Below are 26,168 nucleotides of genomic sequence, written 5' to 3' on the forward strand. Positions count from 1 at the left end.
CACATTCCAACACAATATATTTGATTGAGTACACTACTTAGAAAGATATTGCTCTGTCTGTGATAACAATTACTTGTTAGCAAAACAATAAGACAGATTTCTTGGACAGACTACAGGAAGTGCTATAAATGTCGAACAATTCCAGAAATGTAAATGATTCATTGGGTGTTTTCAGTAGATGCTACTAGCACACGTGTTTTCCTTCTGACCGCGTTGATGACTGTGCATTCCAGAGGAGCCGTGCTGGTCTTGTCAGGACCTTGTTTCACTTCCCAGTAGCATGACTCAACCAGCCCTCAACCTTGAATCTCCTGGGGTCCCTTGTTTATTATGTCACAAAAGACCAGTCACACTCCTGTAACGGTGGCTCGCCCCGGAGAAAGTCAGAATCCAGCTGTAGCCGAGCCCCCCCATCCCTCTCATAAATGAGCATGTCCAATCTACCCACTGTGTTTCATTAAAACCAGACTACATCAATCAGGGCGTGAACTTTAAAGGCCAGGTCCCCTCTCCAGCATCATGGGAGAAAAACACAAACCTGTTAAAGTAAAGGACCTCACACTGCACATATACTCCAACGCTCATACACTTAACACCACATTTCTGCTGGCGGACCACACATTGCAACTTCAGTCCAAGACCACACAGTAGGTCTCATAAGGCCGACAAAAGACCTCGTAAGACCTCACACTGGGCCCAAGCATCATTCGATAGGACCTCAGAGAATCCCACACCTGTAACTCCACAAACAAACAAAGTAACTCTACTGAATAGCTACTGTAGTCCCTGCACAGCAATTAGAAACCTGCAAACTGTTTAGACCCGAGACATTTTTTACATGACAAAATTAAGTGCAAAGGAAGTTTAAGATCCGCTTTAATCTGGGGCTATTTTCCCAAATGGTGAGAGAAATATAAAGGAAGAGCCAAGAATACATAGCAGGAAGCTCAGGGGGGATGCCAGATGGACAGAAGGCAGGATGGATGGGTATATAAATGAGTGGAGGCCGTGCAACAAGAGGGGAGACTGGAAGGAGTCCCATGGGTGTGGACGGGAAGGCAGCCTCGCGATGGAAAGCTTTCAAACTCCTTTCATCGGCTGCCTGAGGACTGGAGCTTTACAAGAGCAAGATGAGCCGGCGCCACTGGAGCTGTTTGGCGCTCTTCAACGAAACCCAGACGCAGAGACAAAGCAGGACCCTATCACCACTCCGCCCACTCTCTGTCCCCACCCATCAACACCAGCCGTCCAATCCTCATCGACCTCAGCCTTGACTTTGTACACTGACACATCATAGCAAGGCCCAGATGCAGTTGTCTCTCTCTTGTTAGGTGTTACTTTTTGGATTTCAGTTGTGATAAGTGAACAATTCTGCTCAAAATCCTTTTTCTGATACCAATTTATGAAGGCTTATTTCATAATCTTCACAGTCTAAGAACCTAAAAGCCATGTACACGGGGCTCATGTCTGAAGTAGTGAAGGCCAAATACACTATCACAACCTTTGATTTTAAGCAGATTAAGGAATGGTCTTTGGTCTTACCAGTCCACACTAAGAGATCGTCTCCTGTAGGATGGAGGTCTGTCCGTGGAAGTCTTCTCTGCTTTGGCCACACGCTCTTTGAGGGACAGACGATGGGTAAATTTGGAGATCCCTGACTCTGACCTTGGGGACAGAACAAAAATAAATGGATCAGAATAAGACTCAACTGGTTTAGACATGGACATTGGCCCATTACGTGGGCAATCTTCGAGAAACCTTCTGTTTTGCACCATATTCTATTATCATACATTATACATTCTTGCAGGAGTTCAGGAGTAGTAACATAAGTGCCTTTATTCTCAGCTCTTAGTATGAATGATTGTTAATAAGAAAACACACAGAGGGACTGATATTTGGACTGATATTTGTACTGTGGGTTTAACATCTCCAGTAGTACAGAAATTCTCTCTGCCAAAAACTAAAAACATTCAGCCAAGGTTAAAAGTTGCTGGAAAACACGAATGTTTCAGTGAAATGGATTATTATGCCTAAAACTAAACTCGGTTTTGCAGAAATCACAATACTTAGTGGAAATGTAGTCCATGAAGTTGATAAACAGTGTAACAATGCTGCAGTTCCCAGAGGAAACATTAGGTTTCAGGGAAAGCCGCATACTTCCTGCCTAATTTTCTCCAAATCTTTTTCACAGATAAAAAAGTGAAGTCACACACATTTTAATCTTCTCTACTGGGCTGCCAATGTCCCAGTTCAACTTTTCGCTCAAAATTAAAAACAGGAAATGTAATATTTCTTCCATTCCAGCCCGGGACACATTTGATGAGACTCAGCATTGCAATATTGCTGTGGTAACAGTGGGGAATAATCAAAATGTAATAATATTCTCTATCAAAGAGCCAGGCTCACAGAGGAACATTACTGGAGCACAGAGTATGTGATGTAAAAAAAATCACAAGACGTATTAAGTAAAGGTTTATATACTGTACATGTAGCCAAACTGAATAAAAACCTGTGGGTAACATATAGGTAAGTCAAACACTGTAGGAACAAAACTATAAATCAAAAATGCATAACTGAAGGATCTTCCTACTGGTATTGCCACAAACAGAGGATTACACAAAATAATGCCCAAGCATTGCGCGACCTTCTTCGCTCACCTAATCTAACACACATGCTGTTTCCATTTCATTATGAAATGATAAAGCATCCCTAATAATGACTCATATGTACTTGCACACATACATAGATCTCCTCTCAACGTGAGCCAAAAAGCATTTTAGTCTCCATGGTGAGCTCTGTTGGAGACACACTGCAGGGAGGGTTGGATTGAGGAGAGCACAGACAAACGGGGTGCACCCTGCCACTCAAAACCAAAGCTTAAATCTGCCATTGCTTTTGTTTATGTACTTTATGTGAGATGCCACAGAAATAACAGTTCACATAAGGTTTTGATAAAACAGGATCGATAAAATCGTACACAATAGTTCATGCTGTTACACAATAGTTCATGCTGTTACTTTGATTACTGAACATTAACATGGATGAATGACAGTGTGGTGATGCATCCAGTTGCACCTAACTCAACTGCCAAATTGGCACAATGTCACATCAGTTTTTGGCATTGTGATGCAGAGGTCTGACAGGACCTTGCATGAGTAATTCATATGTTCTTGTCCAGGAGAGTGCTTTACTTCAGAAAGAGGACAGAAGGTCTGAGAGTGTCCTGTCAAGTCTAATGCTTCGATGAGAGACCGGTCAGATCTGAGAGGATTATTCGGTTGGATGGAGACTTTCATTGCATCACAGACTTGTAAACGTTCCCACAGGTGTGAATAAAAGACTGTTGTGACCTTGGAAATTAAAGTGAAACCCTTTTAAAAAGTTACAGATTCATGCCAGCTGGGCTTGCTGCTACCTTGCCTGGAACATTCTATCCTCTTTTCCAAACTGATATAAAAATAAATGTCTCGTAATAAGATTTCTTCATTGCCAAAATTCTATTTCATCCCTCTCTCAAAACAGACAGAATCCATATTCTTGACAGGTATCATAAATCCAAGTTCTTTGAACCTGTCCTGCCGCGTCCACCCATGCTCTGCTGTGCCACACTACACCCCATAACGCCCTGCTGTGGCCTACCATGACATGAACTACTACGACTACCATTGTAGTCACTGTTCTATTATCTTTATTATGACTATTATTGCCACTGTTCATCACACCCCCACCCGGTGCCGTCAGACACCGCCTACCAAGAGTCTGGGTCTGTCCGAGGTTTCTTCCTAAAAGGGAGTTTTTCCTCGCCACTGTCGCAACAGCTACTGCTAATGCTTGCTCTTGAGGCAATCACTGTAATAGTTGGGGCTTTGTAAATTACAGAGTGTGGTCTACACCTACTCTATCTGTAAAGTGTCTCGAGATAACTCTTGTTATGATTTGATACTATAAATAAAATTGAACTGAATTAATTGAATTGAACACCAACTTAAAAAACAAAGGCAACAAAGTGACAAATAAAGAGTACATGTTAATATTAGATCAACCTTTTACAGAATCACAGTGGGCATAAAATCAAAGCGCCCAGACTATGATCACAGTTTACAATAAATATTTCAAAGAAAAACTTTTCTGTCTATATAAAACTGGGAAGCATTTTCTTCTTGTGGCATATTCTCTAATGCTACAACAACACATTCCTCGTAAGACCAGCTGTTGCACTATAAAGACGTTGCCATAAGCTGAGATGAAAATGCATGAGTTCTCATTCAAAATGACCTCATGCTATGGCTTATCTGGTAGAACAACCCCCCGGCCTTACTGCCTTCATTCCCACTCCTACACCCTCAACTACTGTTTCTTGACCCTACGCCAGCTTCTCCAAAGAGTTGGTTGACCTCGAAGACAAAGAGGCATATTTTCCTGTATGAATCACACAAATGGGGTGTGGGATTTTGGTCAGATGGTCGAGCAACCCATAATTGATGGTATTAAGTTAGGCTGGGCTTCTTCTTCTTCAAGGGCTTTTAATTAAATTAGTAGCACTGCCCTGTGTATGCCAGCTACTTCCAATCACTGATGCTAATGTCTCTGTTTATGTTTCCATAAACTGTATATTTCACTGGTCTGAGAAAATAAGATTTATAAATAGACTACAGGGTTGATTGGTTTGGATCATTATTGGTTGTTAATAATTGTGTTATAATGTTATAATAATATGTTTGGCCTGTGCCCAATAGTTTACTTTAGAGTTCCCTGTAAAACTTCAAACAAACTTTTGGATCAAACACATGACACGACATGACCATATGATAATGACTTCAATGCCATGAAAACACATAGGATCATGACTTCAAAGACACAAGGGCCAGTGGACATAGAAGAGGACTCAGGGAATCCCTTTGAGGGGTTTAAAAAGAAAAAAAATGACATGCAAAGCAGGTGGGTCTAAGCGGAGGGGATCTGCTGGCAACTGGCTGCCTCTTGGCTCCCTGAGAGCCTCAACCCCTGGCTCCGCCCCATGCAGCTGTCCCTGATAACATCATCACAGCAGGCACACTGTGATGATGCAATCCCCTTGGAGGCCCACTCAGGATATCCCGGTTGATTATCCTCTCATCAGAATTTTATTTTCTCTTTCATTTCCCTGGTGTTGATTTCGGTTTAAGAAATCAGTGATTGATTGTTTTTCCGTATAGAACCGAGTCTATGATGTGACCTTGAAGCCATGTGATCCTAAACACACACAACCAATGGAGCTTTTAACCTATAGCACAACCAGGAAAGTGCATACATAGGAGCCAGACACTGCTTCAGCACCTGCCAGGCTGCCCTATCGCCTTGGAAGAAAAATTGTTCAAAGCCAATTTAGGCAAACCTGTATGTGTCAGTCCCTTGTCATTTCTCATCTCACACCTCAGCCATTTTGCCCTGCTCTCAATGAACACAGACAAAGGCTATAAAGTCATTCAGACCACATGCAAAATGGATGCCGAACCCTCGCTAAGCAAAGCTGCACAGCATGTGTGCACAGTGGACAGCAGCTCTGCAGTGGAAGCTTTCTTTTGCCATCTCTTTTCTATTTGTCTCTGAATGTCTCTGAGCTTGTAATTACATAAATACAGTGTAAAAAACACTGAACTAATGTATGTACATGAACGGATTTTATCACTTCTATCTGAGAACTTTTCATTTCTTTAATTTATTTATTTGTTTGTTTATTTAAAAGGGACAATGCAGATTAATTGACATTTTTTGTTTACACTCAAAATGTAAATGTGCCAGAGTTAGCAAAAAAGATCATTTTCATCTGTAGTCCCTTGGCAGGTCAACACATCATCATATTACATTAATAAAAAAAGAATACAAGAAAGATAGAAAGCAGATTAAGAAAGAAAAAAGAAAAGAGAAAGGGACAAATAAAATAAAAAATAAGTACAATACAAAGAAGGGCAGTACCTAGGATGAGGTAAACCAGCTATTGATGATTGCAGTTTTGATTGTTTTTAATCCATCTCTTGAGTGTGGTTTTAAATGATAGATAGCTGGTGCTTTCTCTGAGTTCAATAGGAAGGCAGTTCCAATAATTTGAGGCCTGTACTGAGAAGACTGTTTGGCCAAACTTACTACGTCTATACTGTACAACACAGTCTCCCCTGGTGGCTGCCCTAGTTGCCTTGCCACTGCTGTTCTTCTGTTGTATAAATTCACCAAGTGGTGGAGGTGCAAGCCCATGTCATATTTTGAAAATGAGGCAGGCATCTAGATAATGTAAGAAACTGTCAAAATTGAATAAGTTGTATTTAGTAGTGATATGGCAGTGGTGATAGCTGATAGGTTTTTGATCTAGTATTTTTAGAGTCTGCTTATAAAGGGTTTCTATTGGTTTAGGAGTTGTCATGTTTGCTTGGGACCAGCTTGTGAAACAGTATGATATGTGGGAAAAGATCATGGCATGCATAAAAAGTTTGGCTGCCTCTGTGGTTAGATATGGCCTTATGTGTCTAAAGTTAGCCAGATTATATCTGATGGTATTAACCACCTTTTTAACATGCTTTTTAAAAATGATAAAATATATAATGATAAAATGATACCAAGGTATTTAAAATCAGACACAACCATGAGTTTTTCTCCTAATGTTTTTCTACTGCCATCAGTTTTACTGTTTTTTGTTGTTGAGGTTGACATTTCCAATGTCTATTGGATGGATTGCCATGAAATTTAGTGCAGATATCCATAACCCTAACCCTGACGGCTTTGGTGATTCCCATTTATCCAGAGAAATATCCAAACATCTGATGGATTGGCATACAAGTTTGTACAGCCATTCATAGTTCCCAGACGTTGTGTTTGTGTTCCCTGACTTTTCCTTTAGCACCACCATGAGGTAGACATTTGTGGTTTTGAGTGAAATGTCTCAACAGCTATTGGATGGATTGCCATGAAATGTCTTACAGACACGCAGTTCCACTTCAGGATGAACTGTAATAACCTCTCATATAGCACCAATATGAGCTCTTCATTTCATAATACCTAAAAAAACAGATGACATTCCCGTCTCTGTGGTTCTTTATATTTAGTGCCATTAGCAAATGTTAGCATGCTAACACACTAAACCTAGATGACATACATGGTGAACATTACCTGATAAACTTAAGATATGTTAGCTTTGTCGTTGTGATCATATTAGCATGCTTACATTACTATTTTGCTCATGGCACTGCTGCATTTAAATCACAGGGGCCAAACTGGGGCCAGCTGTTCTATCCAAGGGACCAAAAGTCAGCTACAACTCACATTAGCCACCACAACAGGCCATTCATATCGACAAAATAGGCTACCTGAGTGCATTAAATTCAGCAAAGGTGTGTCTCATTGCTTGTGAATTAAATCCCTCTATGTATTATAATATAATATCCATAACTGTAAATACCCTGTAAATAACGCGTTAAAAAAAATAACGCAGATTAATCCATTCCATATTGACGTTTGACCCAGAGCTGTTTTAGCCACCATTCGACTGTAAAATGAAGGAGGGAGACAAGAATGCGCTGCCTGAATCATTAATTTGAACATTTACTTATAAAAATCTTCTTCCTGAATAGGGTTGGGTACCGAAATCCGGTGCTAATATGGCACAGGTGCCTTCATGACCTGCATCTACCAGACCGAAAAGCAACGCGGATTTCGGCGCCTCATTTCGGTGCCACTGATATGTCTGCACTTCTCTCGGATGCTCTGAAACTGACGTTACAGGAAACATCGCAGCAGCTAACGTTAGCCTACCGCTAGCTAGTAGCTGGATTAAACATGGTTAAAATGCTGACAGCTAACGCTAAACGGTGTAAAGTTTGACTGTGTTTTACTGTAGAGGATTCAACACCGGTATGCAACAATCTGTAGCTGCCGTCGGAAAAACAACACAGACGGTGCGTTCAATGAAACTGGTAAACTACAGCCTCGTGGTGCATTTGAAGTTATTGTAAATGTCCTTTTCCCATCTGGTGGTTGTTTTTGTCGTTCAACAGCAATTTACTAGTGAAATAAGTTATTGTTATTGTTATACATTATTATTAAATCATTTAATTTTGACCATATGGCCTTAGCAATAAACAAGCCTTCTTTAATGTTGCCGACTGTTAACTTTCTTAACAAGTATCGGTTAAGGCACCGGGCAAAAATTATGTATGCGATTAATTTAGATTAATTAATCACAGAGTATGTAATTAATTAGATTAATTTTTTTAATCGATTGACAGCCCTATTATTGACAAATTCAGGTAATTTAAGGTACAAATCAAAGTGTAGTTACCTGTGATGTTGACTGACTGTACATTTTAAAAGTTTTTAAAAAACGTTTATGACTTTTTTATTAAAATTCTAAAATTGTATCCATTAAAACCAATTTAACTGAAGGCGTGCAGATGATCAGGTCCTCTATTATTTGCAAAGTCAGTTCAAAAGCCTGCAGACAACTAAAACACACAAAAAAGATAACAAAAGCTGGTGTCTTTAACCACTGGACCATCTCCAGCACCAACGAAAGCTGAGAACCACAGATGAGGAAGATCAGACTGAAGCTGAAGTAACTTCACCTTCACCAACCTGCAGACTGAAACCTGTTCACAATGAAACCTGTTCACACCGACAAACTGACAAAGTCTAATTCTCTCTGTGAAAGTCACTTCACCTCACAGATCACTGAGAGCTCAGCTGGTAATAAACTGCCTCGCAGTCTTTCGTGTTTTCCTTCGATCAACCGTCAGAGGGCTGTTTCATACAGGTGTCTCTTATTGTGAAACAATGAAACAGCCCTGTGAGGGTTGACAGAAGGAAGACGGGATTTGAACCCACAACTTTCAGAACGTGAAGCAGTTTCTCTACCAGATGAGCTGAGAACCTGTGAGATAAAGGGACTCTCACAGACACTATCAGTGTTTCAACATGTTTCAGTGTGAACATGTTTAATCCTGTTAACGTTGTTTTTCTGCAGGCTGATGAAGCTAAAGTTTCTGCAGCTTCAGTCTGATCTGTTTTGTCTCTCTGGTTCTTTGTGTTGCTCAGCGCTGAAGATGGACCAGTGGTTTACAACACCGACCGGGGGCGTTGATACGTGGGTTCGAACCCCACCTGAGGTAAACCACACAGGAGTGAATGTAATGAATGTATGTTTGTATATGGTTTCATTTGTCTGCTCTAAAAGCCAACAACTACAAATTTCAACCGTTGCGATCACAAAAGCCGTTTGTCAAGAAATCATGTCAATATCAACTTGCGAATTTACAACACCATCATCCGAGGAGGAGAAAACAAAACACGTAAATCCAAGTGAGCCTAGGTGGTCGAGCTAGCTTGACGGGCATTTTTTTGAAATATTTTTTTGCTTTTGTTATCACTTTAAATGTGTGCGTTTTAGTGTTCTGCAGGCTGTCCAACTGACTCTGCAGTCTCTGATAGAGGAGCTGATGATGAGACCTTCACCTGCATATTACATATTATATAGTAAACCTGCCTTATTAAGACATTTTAATGGATCATCTGCATGCTTTCAGTTAAAATTGGTACATTTGAATGAATAATCCCTTAAAAATCATACGCAGCTAGCCCCCTTTTTTAATATACATTTACTTACTGTTTTACAAACGGTTTACATCTCTGTATATATATTCAATATATACAGAGATGTTCGCCACAGTTAAATGGGCCAGTTTGTGGTCCAGGCTTAATATGACAGGAGGGCACGGGCCCCATCTTCCCCTCCTTTAGAACCGCCATTGGTAAAAGCCCACCACTGCCTCACTGCAATGTGACTTAGATTATGATCTTGCCAGCATTAGTAACTTTCCCCAATCCTGCAGCACAAGAGTGCTTTTGTCAGCACTGAATGGCTTGTGTGGTGATACGGAGAAAATGTTGACCTACGCTCACATACGCTCTTAACACACACTTTCACACTGTCACTGCGAAGGATCGCTTTCTTGCAAACAACTCACCTAATGTCACTTGCCCTCTCTGTTCTGTTGCCATGGCAGCAATTAACTGTTCAGAGGTATTCATGTGCAGGACAAATTCTGCTAAAGAACTCATTGTTCTTGCTCACAGTACACAAAGCTATCGAATGTGCACTTTGACCCCCGCGCATAGCCTGAGTAACCCACTGCTATTTGAGCGCAGAGTTAAGACTGCATGGAATTCTAGCAAAACCCACTACAGCTCAAAGACATTTCACAGTGATGCATGGTCAAGTCTTTAAAGTACTTTCTTTGTAAATAACAATAATAATACTAATAACAATATTATTATAGCATTACATTATTATAATTTTATTTATTTTTACTATCATTACATTATCATTACTATCATGCTTTTATTTAATACGATATTTTTTACTTTCCTGCCCTCCTTGATGATACCATTATATTTACACATTTGATTAATGGGAAATAATATGACAAGCATGCTCAGCAAAGCTTCCCAGATCATACAGAGGGTTGTGTGTTAGATGTGTTTATAAAGAGATCCCACTGAAAGCAGCTATGCATTACACAATTTATATGGTCTGTCTGAGGTTGGGCTGCACTAAACCACAGATCTTATTTCAGATTACCAAGGAACAGACACGATAGTAAATCATAAGCAAGACAGACAAATACCTGACCCTGTTTCAGCAATTATGGGCAATGGCTGCCTACCTAAAACAACTATTTTGGAAAGGAGGGAAAACAAAGCGCTGGGATTTCTTTCATCTCTGTCTCCTGCTATGGCTTCTTATCCCTGCCAATGGAACTCTAATACGCCAAAAAGAATGTGGGCACCCGCCCATATAACAGATACATACAAATGAAATGGATGCACACACACATACACAAACACGGTTTAATTCAGGAACATACCCCTAAATGTGTTTCATTAGGCAAACAAAAAGGCTTTCAGTGGTCCAATCATAAAAGAACGCAGCCAAGCTATGAACATTGCTAATTAAAATCTGCTCAAAGAAAGCCTTGTTTTCCACTCACCATCTCCATCCAAACCCATGTCTGTGTGTACGTCTCTCTACATAGTGGAGGCCGCTTTTATTTCACTTGGACTGAAGTCTCCCCAATAAAACATACTGATATTTCTTCAAGCTAACAAGCTTTTTCCTTCAGTTGTGATACGACTATATTATCTGAATTGCTCAAAGCGTAATGTTTAATCATTGGTAGCAGTGGGGGTCAATAAATGAGAGGCAATATCATAGCAGTCTGTTGCATAATACCTGATGCACTCTGGAGCCTAATGAATTAGGCTTGCTTCTTATAAAATTGTCTAAAATAACACATCAAAATTATACAACGCGTGACACAGAGCAAATATGTTGATGAGAAGGATAATTCTTCTAGCACCCACATGGGTCCAAAGGAGAGGGAAAGCCTTAAACTGCCAGCGCATTGCCTTGACAAATAAATCCTAACAATAACTGCTTCAGTTTCAAGTGCTAATGATCTAATCATAATGCTACATGCCAAAGGAGGGGACTCTGTTATCACCCTACGCACATATTCTCATATGCTGCCCATCCACCCACTATGGTAAACACAGATATTTCCATCTCGGCGCCTTTCCCTCCATCCCCTCAGTTGCACCTCTCTGAGTCACACTCATCTTCCTTTTTCTTTCCCTTTTATTACGTCGCTCTCTCTCACTCCTGTTTTCCACCGAATCGGCACATACAGAGTTTGTCAGGGAAACAAAAATGAGGGAGGAATTTGATGCCTTTTTTCACTTTTGGTTGGCTCCCTGTGGTGTTGGGCTTGATACAGTTCCCTCTGTGTCCCACTTTGCGTTTGATGTGTCCCATAAGGCTGACTCAACATACTGAGACATACAGATGATGGATCTGCAGTCAAATTAATCTTGAAATTGAGCTGACAAGCACATGGAAGCCAGCAAACTATCAGAGCCTGTAGCTGAAGTACTGAACCACCAGCAGGGGAGGAGCGAAGTAAGCCATACCACAAGACAGTTTTCTCTTTCCAATCGCTTTCGGTTAGGTGGGATGAAATAATGTGATTGGGAGGAAAGTGATCTTGAGTAATTTAATAGCTATCACATAGCAGTGTGAGCAATATAGTACAAGCAGACGTATGAGCACACTACACACCCACAGTATCAGATACTCTACTTCCCAAATCCAAAGTGAACAGAGGCATTGACTCTAAATTTATTAGTGGGCCACAATCCAGGAAAGACATACAGTAACATAATAATGTTCAAGTGTCTGGGGAGCTGGACTTATCTGATGGGAAAGCCTTATCACTGCTGCTGTTAAAAAAATCTACACAAACCTCACAACAGTCACATAACATCACATGGCATTGTAACCCACTCATTTCTGCACAGAATCTCCTCATAAAACTTCACATAAGACTCCAGCTGGTCTACTCTAGGACACAGACAAGCTGATAAAACCTTGTGGAGCCTGGATCTTAACCCCCTGTATCAGTACCCTCTGTATTGTAGAATTGCTGCCGGCCTGTAAGGGTTCATATAGCTCATAGCAATTTTCAGTAAATATGCTATTATTTAAATTAGTCTTAAATAATAGATTTAGTCATAGATTTGCCAGCCTTAATTTTGACTAACTGAGATTTTTAGAGGCCTGGCCTGTCGGAGGTGGACAGCCCTCTGGAATTATGTCCCATGGCCTTGAAACAGCTTTAAACACACACGCATAGGGCACCCCACTTTCCCCCATCAACCCACAATTGAGCACGGCGTCAAGATTCCAATCAGGGTTGTGCCAGCAGACTGAGGGGATTATTTACGCTGGAAAGGAGAAGGGAAGCTCGATGAGGCAGAGAGATGTGTGCTGGGTTCTTGCATTTTTATACTTGTGAGAACCAAATGTCTATCTTAGGGACAGAATGTTGAGAAAAATCCTCAAAAGTAAACATTTGTCCAGTAAAGAACAAATTTACAGTTAAAGCTTGGGTTTACAGTTTAAGTTACTTGAAAGTTAGTGTTGAGTATATGTGCAGGGAAACACACACACACACACACACACACACACACACACACACACACACACACACACACACACACACACACACACACACAGTCGTTGGCTTCGCGACCCGTGCTCTCGACCTGGGTTAAATGCAAGTTGGACACTGCTCCGCTTTGGTGAACAGGCGTTTATATTTGGTATGAGAATCAAATCTAAAGTTACTGAAGTTCAAAATACATTTAAGGGAGTTCTTAACTAGTCTGAAATGTTTTTAGCAGTGTGGGAGATTTAGACGTTCCTGGGGTTAACTGAAGGACAATTCTGTGTGGTCGCCTGGTGAGAAAAAACAGCAAATATAAATTCAAAATATCTATGAGTAAACCTGAAATGGTGCTGGTGGTTGAAATGCTGAGTTGGCTTGTTTGTACCAAGGGCAGCTTAATCCTGAAATCACATTTGTACAATTGTGAGCCAGCAAACTATGAGCATCCAAAGTGTTGCGATGTTTTTGGGAAAGCTGATCAGATTTTGATGTGTGGTTTCAAATATGGAGGGAGAGGTTTGGTAAAGGATTTAACTTGTTGTGCAACATACTAGTAAGAACTTTCCCCTGAGAACTTTCTCAGCTAATGTGGTTGTGAGGATGGAGTGTTTAAATGTAACATACGTGTGTGTGTGTGTGTGTGTGTGTGTGTGTGTGTGTGTGTGTGTGTGTGTGTGTGTGTGTGTGTGTGTGTGTGCGTGCATGTTTTTGTATTTAAAGCCAGAATGGAAAAGGATATGCACTGCTAGTCAGCATAGCAAGTACTCCAAATTAAGCTCGCTTTCTTTCTTTGCATCTCTCTCTGTCACACACACACACACACACACACACACACACACACACAATCATGGCCAGGATGCCTTACCAAAACAATGGCTGTCTCTGCCCGCTCAGTTCTTTGGCCTGGCAGCCTGCTCTTGGGAAGTTCTCAAACAACCCAACATCACTGCAGCCAAGCCACATCAAAAAAGCACATGCACACATACAGACACACATGCACGCACACACACACACACACACACACACACACACACACACACACACACACACACACACACACACACACACACACACACACACACACACACACACAGAAAGAGGGATAAATGCTGCTCTTCATATTTGTAAAACACACACTGGATCAACAGTATGGGTACAAACACACGTTGTTGTTGAGAACATGTGTGTGCACATACACACCAGATCAACTGTACAAATAGTCACACAGTCAGATCTAGTCTTCTAAGGCGCGCTGAGTTAGCTCCCTCTCCTACCACCATTACCACTATTGTAAATACTCCTCAAAGTATTTACACTTGGATTTCAAAACCCTGGAAAAAAAATTAGGTGAAAAGAAAAAGGGCTGGAAAAATGAAGAATGTGTTTCACGTCGGTCAGACAGCGGGAACCCTCAGTCCTTATTATGCTTTTGCTAGAATTTGCCTTGGATTGTCCCTCTGGGGAGTGAGACAGAGTAATGTGGTGGGTCTCTTCTCTCTGTTTGTCGTTTTCTTCTTTCTTCTTCTGCCTATTTCCAACTGATGCAAAGTGATAGAATTTTTTTTTCATGTTAATGCTCATTGGCATGTTTGCATCTTTACTTGTGCTTGGTAGAGAAGCTATATAAGATGTAGCTATTTCGTCTGCTTTTCCTCTCTCATCTCCTGTCCTCTGATCTGAGACATGAGGCGCTGTGTTTGATCAGCCCCATTCAGGACTTTGTGCACTGTACACTGAATGAAATACATAAAACCTGTGATGTCGCCATGAATTAAATGCTGCTGGGCTTTGGCTCCTGTGTCACCTGTAACCACGGCAACAAGCAGCTACTGCTGGGAGAGAAAGTCCTGCAACTGTGGGGGAAGGTGGCACTAAAACAACAGCTGGGTCTGAGACGCAGCGTTTTTAGAGTGAAAAAAAAGAGCGTCTGATGGTTATTTCAGCAATACAAAAGACAAAAGCAAAAGCCATTATCCACTAGAAAGTGATTTCCATGACAGCTTTTGAAAACTCTTATGTAGATTTTCTTGCATAAATAAAAAAGTTATATCTTCATTGATTGATTGACATGTGCATGCTACATTTTTATAATTAGAAAGGTATTGTTGCTTTAGATTTTATATTTCTCTAACGTTGTATTTCAAGTAGAGTGCATTTTTTTCTTAGGTGGTGGGAAAGTTATTCTTCATCTAATTGTCTCTGCCTCTTCTTTTCCAGAAGAGAATATCTCTAGTTGTGGAACTGAGAAATTACACTGAACTAGAATATGGTTTTATTATCTAAACAAAACCAAGTCAGGCACATTGCTGAAGAACAAATATCCCCTCATACACACACACACGTACACACACACACACACACACACACACACACACACACACACACCTACAGTACGTCACCCCATATGAGAACAATTACATGGCCTGCTCCTGTGAATAAATAAGTCTAATCAAGTTTTCTCTTCCCTGACATCCGTACCTAAATCCCTTGCTCCATGAAAAACGCAAAGCATCCCCCAGCCTCCAAGACACCCATAGTTCCCCATCCTTCCATTATTCCTTCCTTCCTGTACTGTCTGCACCCAGCATAAGTAGGAAAGAAAAGTAAAGTGAGTGTAAAAGTTTTTTACAAGATTTCATGAGCACAAAGCACTTACACTCACAATTATAGAGGTAAAGTGACTAAAACGTAGTAAGAGCATGAGTGCGGATAAAAAAAGGGCAAACTGAGAGAGAGAGAGAGAGAGAGAGAGAGAGGAGCCACAAAGTCAAAAGCCCAATCATAAAGCAACTAAGAAGCCCAAGGTCTTTAATTTAGGTGTTAAAATAAAAAAAAAAAACGAAAACTGTGACTAAATAAATTCAACAACAACAGCAAAAAAAGAGAGGTAAAAAGGCAATTTGAAGCTCTATAAAATCTTGAATGTCTTAAAAATGCAATGAAATGTGTGAAAATGTGTTCGCCCTGCTTTGTGTAGGAACCCACTTGATGGGGATAAAGATATCAAAATAGGTGTAATGTGAGACCTTTTAGTACACCTGGTAATAAGCCTGACAGAGGGAGTCTGAACCACTCGTAAATGATCCAATGATTACCTGCTATGGCACGTAAAAAGAGAATTGCAGTGGTCCAAGTGGGACAAAATGAAGGCATGAATGATCATCTCCATCTGGAGGAACAATGAGCCAGAGTTTAGCAATATTCCAACTGTAGGTAAGAAGAAGAACAGCTGAAATCCTTGACATGCTGCTCAGGAATAAGATAATGTTGGATAACCTGTCAGGACAGAAATAAGCAAATATTTGATCTGCATTGAGATGCAGAAAATGACTGACCATATCTGTACAATCCTTTATGGTTATATTAATCATTTTGCTGACATTTGATGAGACTGACTGTTATTGACATAGTCCTAATCATCCTACCAATGAGCAGAAGGCAGAATAGGTACCAGAACAGAGAGGAAGTGATTGTTAATATGGTGGATGGAGAGATAATACAGATAGGATATTGAAGAACAGACTAATAATGTGATGTGTGAATGAGTGTCTCTCTCTCTCTCTCTCTCTCTCTCTCTCTCTCTCTCTCTCTCTCTTGCTCACACACACACACACACACACACACACACACACACACACACACACACACACACACACACACACACACACACACACACACACACACACACACACACACACACACACACACACGTATGTAGGTTAATGGTTATCTTGAGATGAAAAACATGAACATAGATGTGTGTGAAATTCACTGTGAATACTGTTTTCCTGTTAACCCCACTGTGCCTGTTCATTTATGCTCATACATGTGTTTCAGCTTGCATAAATAAATGTGTGGCAGAGTAAACTGAACACTCTTCTCCTTCCCTCTTTTTCTGGGGAAGACTCCTGTTACTTGACATCCCGTGATGATATACTGTATAGCTTGTCTCCTGGCAACAGATGTCTGCCATTCTGGCACATTGAGCGCTTACTGGGCCAGCACACCTGGCACATCAGATATGACAAAAAATGTATACATTACATCTATGATGCTCGATGGTGCTTTAAGACCCCAATGTAGACTTCAAGGCAGCGCTGAAACCATCGACTTCAAGGCACCTAACCCTAACCTTAACCCTAACCCTAGCCTATTCATCAGCCTAGTCATTCTTTTTCTCATGTGAATAGGGTAAAAATTTTAACCTTTAGATATCACCATGAAAATTACTGAGTTGATTACTTACATCAAGACAAACCAGAAAATGTATTACAAGTGTTTTGAAATTGTTTGTTAACATGGGCAAACAGTGCATAATCTAATTACGTATGTGCTAATTTGCATAAATACCACAACAGATCTAAACATTGGGTATAGCCAGGTGAAAATGTCTTGTTGAATCTTGTTGACATATAACAGTAAAAGACTTAAAGGTGCTGTAGGTAGGATTGGGAAGATCCAGGACTTTTTGAACATAAACAACTTCAAGTCCCTCCCCACTTTCTGCTAAAGACCAAAACGTTCTCCTAAGCCCCTCCCCCCACAAGGGAGAGTGAATGTGTGTGCATGAGCAGTAGACACCCCCCCTGGCCATGATTGGTGCATCTGAACAGGGAGCTGTGGATTTTTGCAAATCGCACTACAGGCTGTAGGTGGTGCCAGAGGAGCCAGAGTTTTTTTTATTTTTTTATTACCTGCTTCATGTAGTTCTACTCGAACATAGGGTCACTTGCATCTTTAATGTTAAGGTCTGAATGGAACCCATTTAGGCTACCCATGAGCATTAATATATAGAGGCAGGAAGAAGTACTTTAAACCAGCCTTTATTAATTATTATTGCAGACATGGGGTTTGGGGCTGGGTCCATTGGACTGTTTCTGGGGGATGAGTCTGAGGGAAGAACAGGACATACCTTTTGTCTTCTGCATTCTCCTTACCCTTGTCTCCTGTTCTTCCCACTAACACTCATTGAAGCTTCATTTCAATTCAATGGTATAGCTTTCAAAGAACGGCAGCTAGCAGAAAATGAATTATATAGTCATGGGTAAATTGGCTTATTGGTCCAAAGTGAGGCATCCTGAAATATCTTGGACTGGAATTAAGAGAGAAAAAAAAATGGATAAACACCTCCATTGTCATTTCAAGTATCCATTCACACAGACAAACTCTATAGGTGCACAGACCATGCCTGTTGCACTGCTGATAGGAAGAAACAGACAGGAGAGAGATGTGTTGTAAAGAAAAGTATGGGTCTCCATTGCTTTGGTTGCTGAGCAACTATCTATCTCTGTCTATCTCAAATACCTAAAGACCTAATCCTCGGTTATTTTATGGATACGAGTAAGATACAGGCTTAGTGGTTAACAGCGTTGTCTCGACGCAAAAAGCCCCTAGGTGTGAATCACAAATCCAGAGAAGATGTCATTCTCAAGATATCACATGGTAATGTCACATTTAGTTGTTGCCACGTTAGCAAGAGATCATGGTGGCAACAACCATTGGTGGGAGAACAAAGATTCTGAGAGCCATTGATTTTCAACGAAAATGTCCACGTTGCTGGTCTCTTTTGCTGTTTTCTTGAAATCAAATAAAGACAAAAGATAGGAATGTACACAGGCAGGTAAAGGGATGGGACTTACTTCTTGTGCTGATTCTCCTTTCGGTCAGCAGAGCCCAGACTCTGGAAATCAGAGAAGAATAACAGACATTACAATCACCATCTAAGACAGAAATAGTATGGTTCTCCATCCTTAAGTACTCTCTTGTAGAGAGCATGCCACAAAACTATAGGTCAGAGGGCATAGTATACATGTACATACAGTATATATGTAGTGTATATAATACCAACAATTTCACTTGTATTTTGTTACATTCTTGTATTCAATGTGACCTACAGTAATGTATTTCTCAACTCTCCCACTAATCTAGACATCTACCTTTAAAGTAACACCAATCAAATGAGCAATGCCACCCTGGGAGAGCGAATTACATGGGTAATGACCTTGTAATGTGAATGTGAGAGAAGGCAAGAAGAGTGAGTGAGAGTTTAAAAGCCATTTCCCTGATGATGATGAAAACAACTGACTTCAGAAACTCCAGATGCATAAAAAATACGTCCTGCCAGCTCTGCTCAACAAGGGGCCGTTTGAATACATCCCTCTGGCAGAGCCAACTTATTAGGCACACATGCACAGAACACACATACTGACACAAAAACAAACCTACAGCATACACAACGGTGCAGACATACACATAGTATCCCCCTGCCGTCCGTATCTCCTGGAGGTGTTTAGCCCTTAGCAGTGACACAGCTGAGACAGACAGTAGCGCACACAGGAGAAACACACTCAACACAGACACATAACCGGCCTTAGGCTGGAGACATTTGCAGAGTGAAATTCTGTTGCTGTTTTGCATTTTTATATAAGGTGGGGGAGGGAGGCAGCCATGCTCCACCACCAAAATAAAACAGAAGTATATGCAATACAAAATATTGTGATGGTTTCAAGGCTCAAATCCAGAGACCTTCCAAAGAATATATTCACTGACTCCAAAACCCTTCATTTTCTTTATTAAAGATGGTCTCAGAGTGCATTGGGCCAGTGACAGAGCACACTGTAGACAGGTTGCCAAATCATCCAAAGGGCTGGAAGTTGAATATAGATTGGAAAGATGTGTTGATTAATAAATATACTGATAGCCAATCACATCACTGGTCTAATGGCTCTAAAACAGCTGTGCAAACCACATGACAATAGCTCAACAAATGGAAAGATGCTTCTCCAGGAACTCATAAGCGGCACGACCTGAACACGCAACACCGAGGCAGATGGTGTGGGTTTTTAACAGTTATTTAGTACAATGATGATAGAAATGAATAAGAAAAAAATGCTTGGTAATTATATATTATATAATCCTATCAATCCGACACCATTTAAGTCATAATTTGACTGTAATTTACATTGTTAAAGGTCACATCATATTTTAAGATGTGAAACAGCAGTCTTTGCTTCGTAAAGCATTTTAAGAAAAAACATGAAATGCTGATTTTTTTTTATTTATTTAAAAAGAGGCTGTGACACACAGGTTAATGAACGGTAAGCCAACGTCTCCTGCATGGACAGCAGAATACCGAGTTATAACCGACCAGTCTGATAGATTTATTAAATGTGTTTGTGTGTTGTTTTTTTTATTTAGTAGCAGCCTGGTGTCGTTTGCACATGTACATAAAATCATAAGATTGGCAGAACATTACCAAAATATCACACAGATGGGCAAAGTGAACTTCAAGGTCAGGAAAATACCAAACGTCGGAGCGCTACTTTTGTTGGCTGTTGCGCCGCCACGAAAATAGGGCCCAATGTCTCCAATTTTATCAGTGGAGCCATTAATGATGTATGTTTATGATGTATGTGTATGTTGTGTGTGATGTCTGTAAGCTACTTGAATTTCCCCTTGGGGATCAATAAAGTATCTATCTATCTAATGGACATCTACTGGTGTTCAGTGACTTTGATGCAGGCGCTTTTCCTATGATTCTCCAAAGTGATTGAGTGGTACAGTACAGCGAGTGTATCCTTAAAAAAGAAGTGAGAAAAAGCCATTTCCTCCCTTTGAATCTAAAACTAAACATCAGAGAAAATGGTTGTTCTGAGTGTGAGTGTGTGCATGTGGTTGTATGTGCTTTTATGTTAGCAGTGCAATGACATTTTGAACAGCAAGTGACTCCTCTACTCTGGCGTTTTGAGTGTTTGTGTATGTGTGTGTGCTTTTATGTGTGCAGTGCAGTGACATTTTGACCATCGTTGACTTTTCTGTGCGTTTAAGTCTGCATATGAGTTTCATCCTCCTGGTGGGGACAGGATAGGCCATACGGAGTGACTGACCTTTCACCTGCCAGCTCCCCCATAGTGCCCTCAGGTAGTGCCAATCTGCCATGGGGATGAGAGCAGGTGGGTGTCCTTTATGTGAAAGACAGGTCTGTGGGGGGTTGAAGGAGCACTATTTTAGAGCCACCATTCAGGCTGAAATAATGGCCGCATCAAAGCATGAATAAACACACGATTAACAGCATGGTTCTGGAAATTCATGGGAATTATTTAGGTATTTGCTTCTGTCGAGTGTTTCTTTTTAAAATTGTGCCATAACAGAGCATTACTGCATCCTAGAGGTTGATGAGGATTTATTTTGAAGAACCTGAAATGTACAACCCATAGAAACATTTATGACCTAACAAACAAATATAAAAGCATTCCCTTTTGTGACAGTGTGTCATGCACATTATCTTCTGCCAAACAGAAATGAGAAGTTATGGAAGCAAGCTTCAATTAAAATTCTGTAAATGGCATTAAATTAGTTTTTGCCCGTTTGTACACCAGCCTCTCACAAACTTAGTTCAAGGTGTTCCTGCAACTTGCCATCTGCATCCCTTCACCTCTGTCCACTTGTATTCACGGAAAGCATCACTAAAAAATCGTACAAAAATCAAACCAAGATTAACAGCTCATGTGCAATCTCAGCTCATACAAAAACGGCTCTCTCCACGCATCTTTTACTAGGCATGTTTCCATAGATAATGGTAGCAGGAGACATCACACCTGACAACTAGAGCTATTCTTAATACCTTAGTCAATTATCCTAATGATAGTGGGGAACATATGGGAGACAATTAGCTGGCTTTACGCATCAAGTGTAGCACATATTTGTATATTATGTGCAAATTAATTTTAAAAATCAGGAAAACATGACCATATGGAAGGGATTATATGGCTCTAACAATAATAAATACATAATAATCAATTAGTCAGTCCTAAAATAATTCATCAGATTCCAGTTTTATCCACAGGCTTAAGTTTACATCTTTCTTAGTGTGTGTATAGACACAGGTGCGTGAATGCATACCTTTACAGCAGGTACCCTAAAAACCTTGGCATTCCCTCACAGCTGTGAAATTACAGACACAATATATGCTGGATTCAAGCCAAATGCCCTTAAAAGCATAATCTGTTTAACATGTCTTTCTTCAAATACTGACTCACGAGCAAACAAAAATACATAAGAAGTAATCCACACATAAAAACACCATCATATTTGTCAGAATACCTTCACTTGTCCATTAATTCCAGCACACACACAAATACCTGTCGAGTCCAACCCAGCGAACCCAGTCGGAGAACGTTACTCCACTCTCCCTGTCTTCTTTTTCTCTTGTTTTCAAAAACCCCAAGCCCTCACTTCGGTGTTCCAGTGGTGGCTCTAATTGCAGTTCACCTGTCCAACTTCAACTCTTCAACTCCGTTTTCCCTCCCTTCCTATCAAACTCTCTCTCTATTTTCCTCTCTTTCCGTTGGTCACACGAAGGTTTGTGAAGCTTGCTCTGATGGCGGCTGCTACCGCCACTGACTTGTTGTACTTTAATTGTGGTTGCTAGGCGATAAGCTTCTCCAATTCTGCACACAGTGAGAAGGGGAGGACAGGAGAGGAGGGGGCTAAGTGAGAGAATAGGGAGGGGGGGGTTGGAGGAAATGCTCATTATAGACACAGTAGCCTGAAGAGAATGATCAGCGGGAAGGGGGAAGGTTTACAGGAGGGAAAGAAGTTGTGCAGATGAGAGACATGGATGGATGGAGAAGAGGAGACTTCACATAGCAGGTGCACTTCCTTGTTTTTGCTCTGGGACCTTGTGCAGCCTGGAGCACTTAAGCAATCCTCACTTTGAGGATTTGCTATAATACGTACATGGACAAGCATTCAGAGAATTTTTGTACACACATTTACTCAAAGCCATGTCACTTGTTTCTGCTTGTGCATCAAATACCTTTGTTTTATATCTTTTGTTGGGGTTGGTCTTAGCTTTCCACTCATTAAAAGCAGGAACATTGTCAGCCTTGTTTTCCAAATATGTTTGAAAGGACATTCAGACCTAGAGTCAGCAGTAAATAAACAAATAGCTAATTATGAGATTGAGCCCAAAACTCCTGGTGCTAATTATTGTCTTTGATGCACACAGGTGTCTAAAGTGGACAGCACAAATTAGCTTTTGTGTGTGTAAAAAAAATGTTGGCACGTGTTATTTCTTTGATTATGCAAGAATAGCAGCTACAGGGGTTGACACTGAAAATGGATATTTGAACAAGATTCCACTTTTACATACAGCTTAAATATATAGTGATGCTTCTCTCTAACCCTAACAGAGTTCTACTACACAGTCATACTGACCAATAAAGTGACACCACGAGAGTGAATGAGTTCAGTCTCTTCATATAATATAGATATAAGTAACGCACACAGACGGCTGTGTTGCACACACTGGCTCCATATGCATTCCTCTTTTTAATTGAGATGACGTTTCGGCTCTCATGCCTTCTTCAAAATCAACCGTATCAATGATATTAATAATCAGACAAAATTTATATTACATAGAAACATAATTGCCTTTTGTGATGGCTATTCACAACCTGACAGCTATTACTGTTAACACTGTGAACTGGAACTGTTTCACACATAAAGCTGACTCACATGGGACCTACAGTATTGACCTGTGACATCCTCGAGACGAGCCCTTTACATAAGATGTGGGCATGAGAATCTCATTTCATTTCATTTCATTTATTTTTATTTCGAACAAAACTAAAAATACATATACACATACAGCATGTACCCATATATACATATACATACATACATACATACATATGCATATATATACAAATACACATATCTAAATATATCTATAAAATAAAAGTGTGTAGCAACACACCAAAGGAAAAGGAACAATATCCATCCAGTGTTTACAAGTAATATTAAAAATACTATTACCATTTATGATTTAAAAAATTTGTCCGAAAAGGAGCAGGATGAAGCCAAAGCTTGTAAAGTTTCCTACCCCTGAGTCACTTTAACTCATTTCTTTATATATCATATATTTTTTACAACAGGATAATCAATATACACAACAATACATCTCTAATTCTTCACGTACCAAACCCAAATCTGATACGGCACTGCAACCCATAAACTGGAACTACAGTAAAGCACACATGTATTATATGTATTTTGGTCCAGTATGACTAAAGTTTAAATTATTGTGTGCTGAACAGTTTATGAGATCAGCAGCCGAAAATGTTGACGATGATCAGTGCATGGTTATGACCAGTAAGCAAATCCTGCTTCCTCGTACAGTAACAGCCCACACGCTCAGACTTTTAGATCTGGTGGATGTCAATATAAATTAATTTAGTCATGAAAACTACATTGTGCTTAGTGGCTGGCAACCTTTAGTGTGACTGTGGGTAACTGCTGTGGGCGAGGCTTTGTGTGTATATGTGCACATACTGTTTGAAAGACAACGTGTGTCCGTGTGTGTGTGTGTGTGTGTGTGTGTGTGTGTGTGTGTGTGTGTGTGTGTGTGTGTGTGTATGTATATGGTGTTGGCATTGTTTATAATGACTCACTGTGTGTTTTCAGTGTCTGGCTGTGGGCACACACAAATCTCTGCCACCTCATTGTCCAGTGAGCGAGTACTGTGCAGCCTGAGCACATTGAGAACATTACTCATATCTGGTGGAAATGTCAAACATGGTGCCATTGCTCTGAAAGGACATTCAGGAAATACTGTCATACTTTCTTTTTTTAATCATCCCATTCATACTTATGTCCATCCATCCCGCTATTCACCCACGCTTTCCACAAGTATAAAATCCACCTGCCAATTTCTCTGGCTGAGACTAGAAGAGATGCGGGCACCCAGCATGCACCACTGGAGGGCCCCAGCAGGTTGTCCCAACACCTGTCATTCAGGAGAAGCTTCTAATTATAACTCACACACAAGTATGCACACATCCCAATACATCCAAATGCACACCCACACACACCCACACTAATTCTCATAAATGCACATATATTTAGAAACTTCCTTGAAGGGCTCTCAATGGGTTCCTGGTGGCCTTTCAGTGTATCCTCCCTATACATGCTCCTGGGAGGAGAGTGTGACAGCTGGCTTCAGGATACACACTATGCACTGCAAAGCCTCCCAACAACAACAATGTAATAATGCTACCGCCAACAATAATAATTGCAACTTATTAAAGTGCAATTATATATATGATCATTAAACTGTTAGACTTTAACTGTGAGCGTTCAGAATGAATATTATACAGTATATATCTGGAATAGAAAAATGTTCCACTGACTTGCTAGACAAATATGTTTTGCCGTTGGAGGAGCTAGGGAAAAAAAAACGTGCAAATTTGTCTCCAAGTATAAGTAAAAAGATATTTATTAATATAAAACACAGACGTAGAGCTTATCATTTTTGGCAGTGCAACTTAGACAAAACATTACAACATCTTTGAGATACAACTCTTCCAACACTGTGTCCAACTAGCAACAATTGACCAGTAAATGTGCCAAACTTTGAGTTTTATGACATTTACAGCTACCTGCTGTCCTTTTTGCATTAACAGGCTCAGTGCATTTTCACTGCTTAAACAGTTGCCAGATTTGTTTGGACTGAGGGCAACATGCTGTGTGCTGTGGTACCAAAGCACAACCCAATTATAAACAACAGCTCAGAGCAGTCAACTGGGTTGGAGAGAGAGAAAAGGAAAGGTGAAAGAGATTGAGAGATATAAAGAAAAGAAAATAATTTTAATAAAAAAAAAAATGTAATCAAATGGGAGAAAGAAAATTAAAAGTATGTACAGTAGTTATTGGTGTAATTATACTCAGACTTTAAAATATATAGTCAGTGTTGGGAAAAATCAAATCACCACAAAGTGAGTTTTTATAAGCCAAAGGGTTTGTGGGCGTTTTTAACAGAATACAAACAGTAATATGCTCTATAAATATAGAACAAAAATGAATGCAAGGCTGATGTGGAGTTTACATAGGATGTGAACGTTGTGTTTTTCTTTCTTTCTTTCTTTCTTTCTTTCTTTCTTGCCTGTGCAAAGCCATTTTCCACTGTGGCGTTAGACAGAATTAATAGGGCTCTTAAAAACTCAGACACTTCTGAGGCAAACAAAAAAGTGGGAAAGAAAACAGATGACAAAGGAGAGCTGACAAACATATACATGACATCAATAGGAAAACAAATGGACAGAGAGACTGGGAGGCCAACAGGAAGACAGTACAAAGGGA

The 26,168-nt window shown here is 40.3% G+C and overlaps 1 protein-coding gene across 4 annotated transcripts in view; it reads right to left on the reverse strand.

The window, feature by feature from the left end:
- LOC116061323 (ankyrin repeat and fibronectin type-III domain-containing protein 1) overlaps positions 1–26,168 on the reverse strand; it is a 133,576-nt gene that overhangs the window by 39,881 nt on the left and 67,527 nt on the right. For 3 of the 4 annotated variants that reach the window (XM_031315457.2, XM_031315458.2, XM_035997676.1), the window contains 2 exons: positions 18,668–18,708; positions 1,543–1,665 (listed from right to left, as the gene is read on the reverse strand). In XM_031315457.2, the coding sequence (XP_031171317.1) occupies positions 1,543–1,665; positions 18,668–18,708 (164 nt within the window). Of the gene's footprint in view, positions 1–1,542; positions 1,666–18,667; positions 18,709–22,168; positions 22,394–26,168 lie in introns of those variants that run through there. The other variant, XM_035997677.1, reaches the window with a different exon arrangement.

The sequence above is a fragment of the Sander lucioperca genome, chromosome 22 (genome assembly GCF_008315115.2).
Source record: "Sander lucioperca isolate FBNREF2018 chromosome 22, SLUC_FBN_1.2, whole genome shotgun sequence".
NCBI lineage: Eukaryota > Metazoa > Chordata > Actinopteri > Perciformes > Percidae > Sander > Sander lucioperca.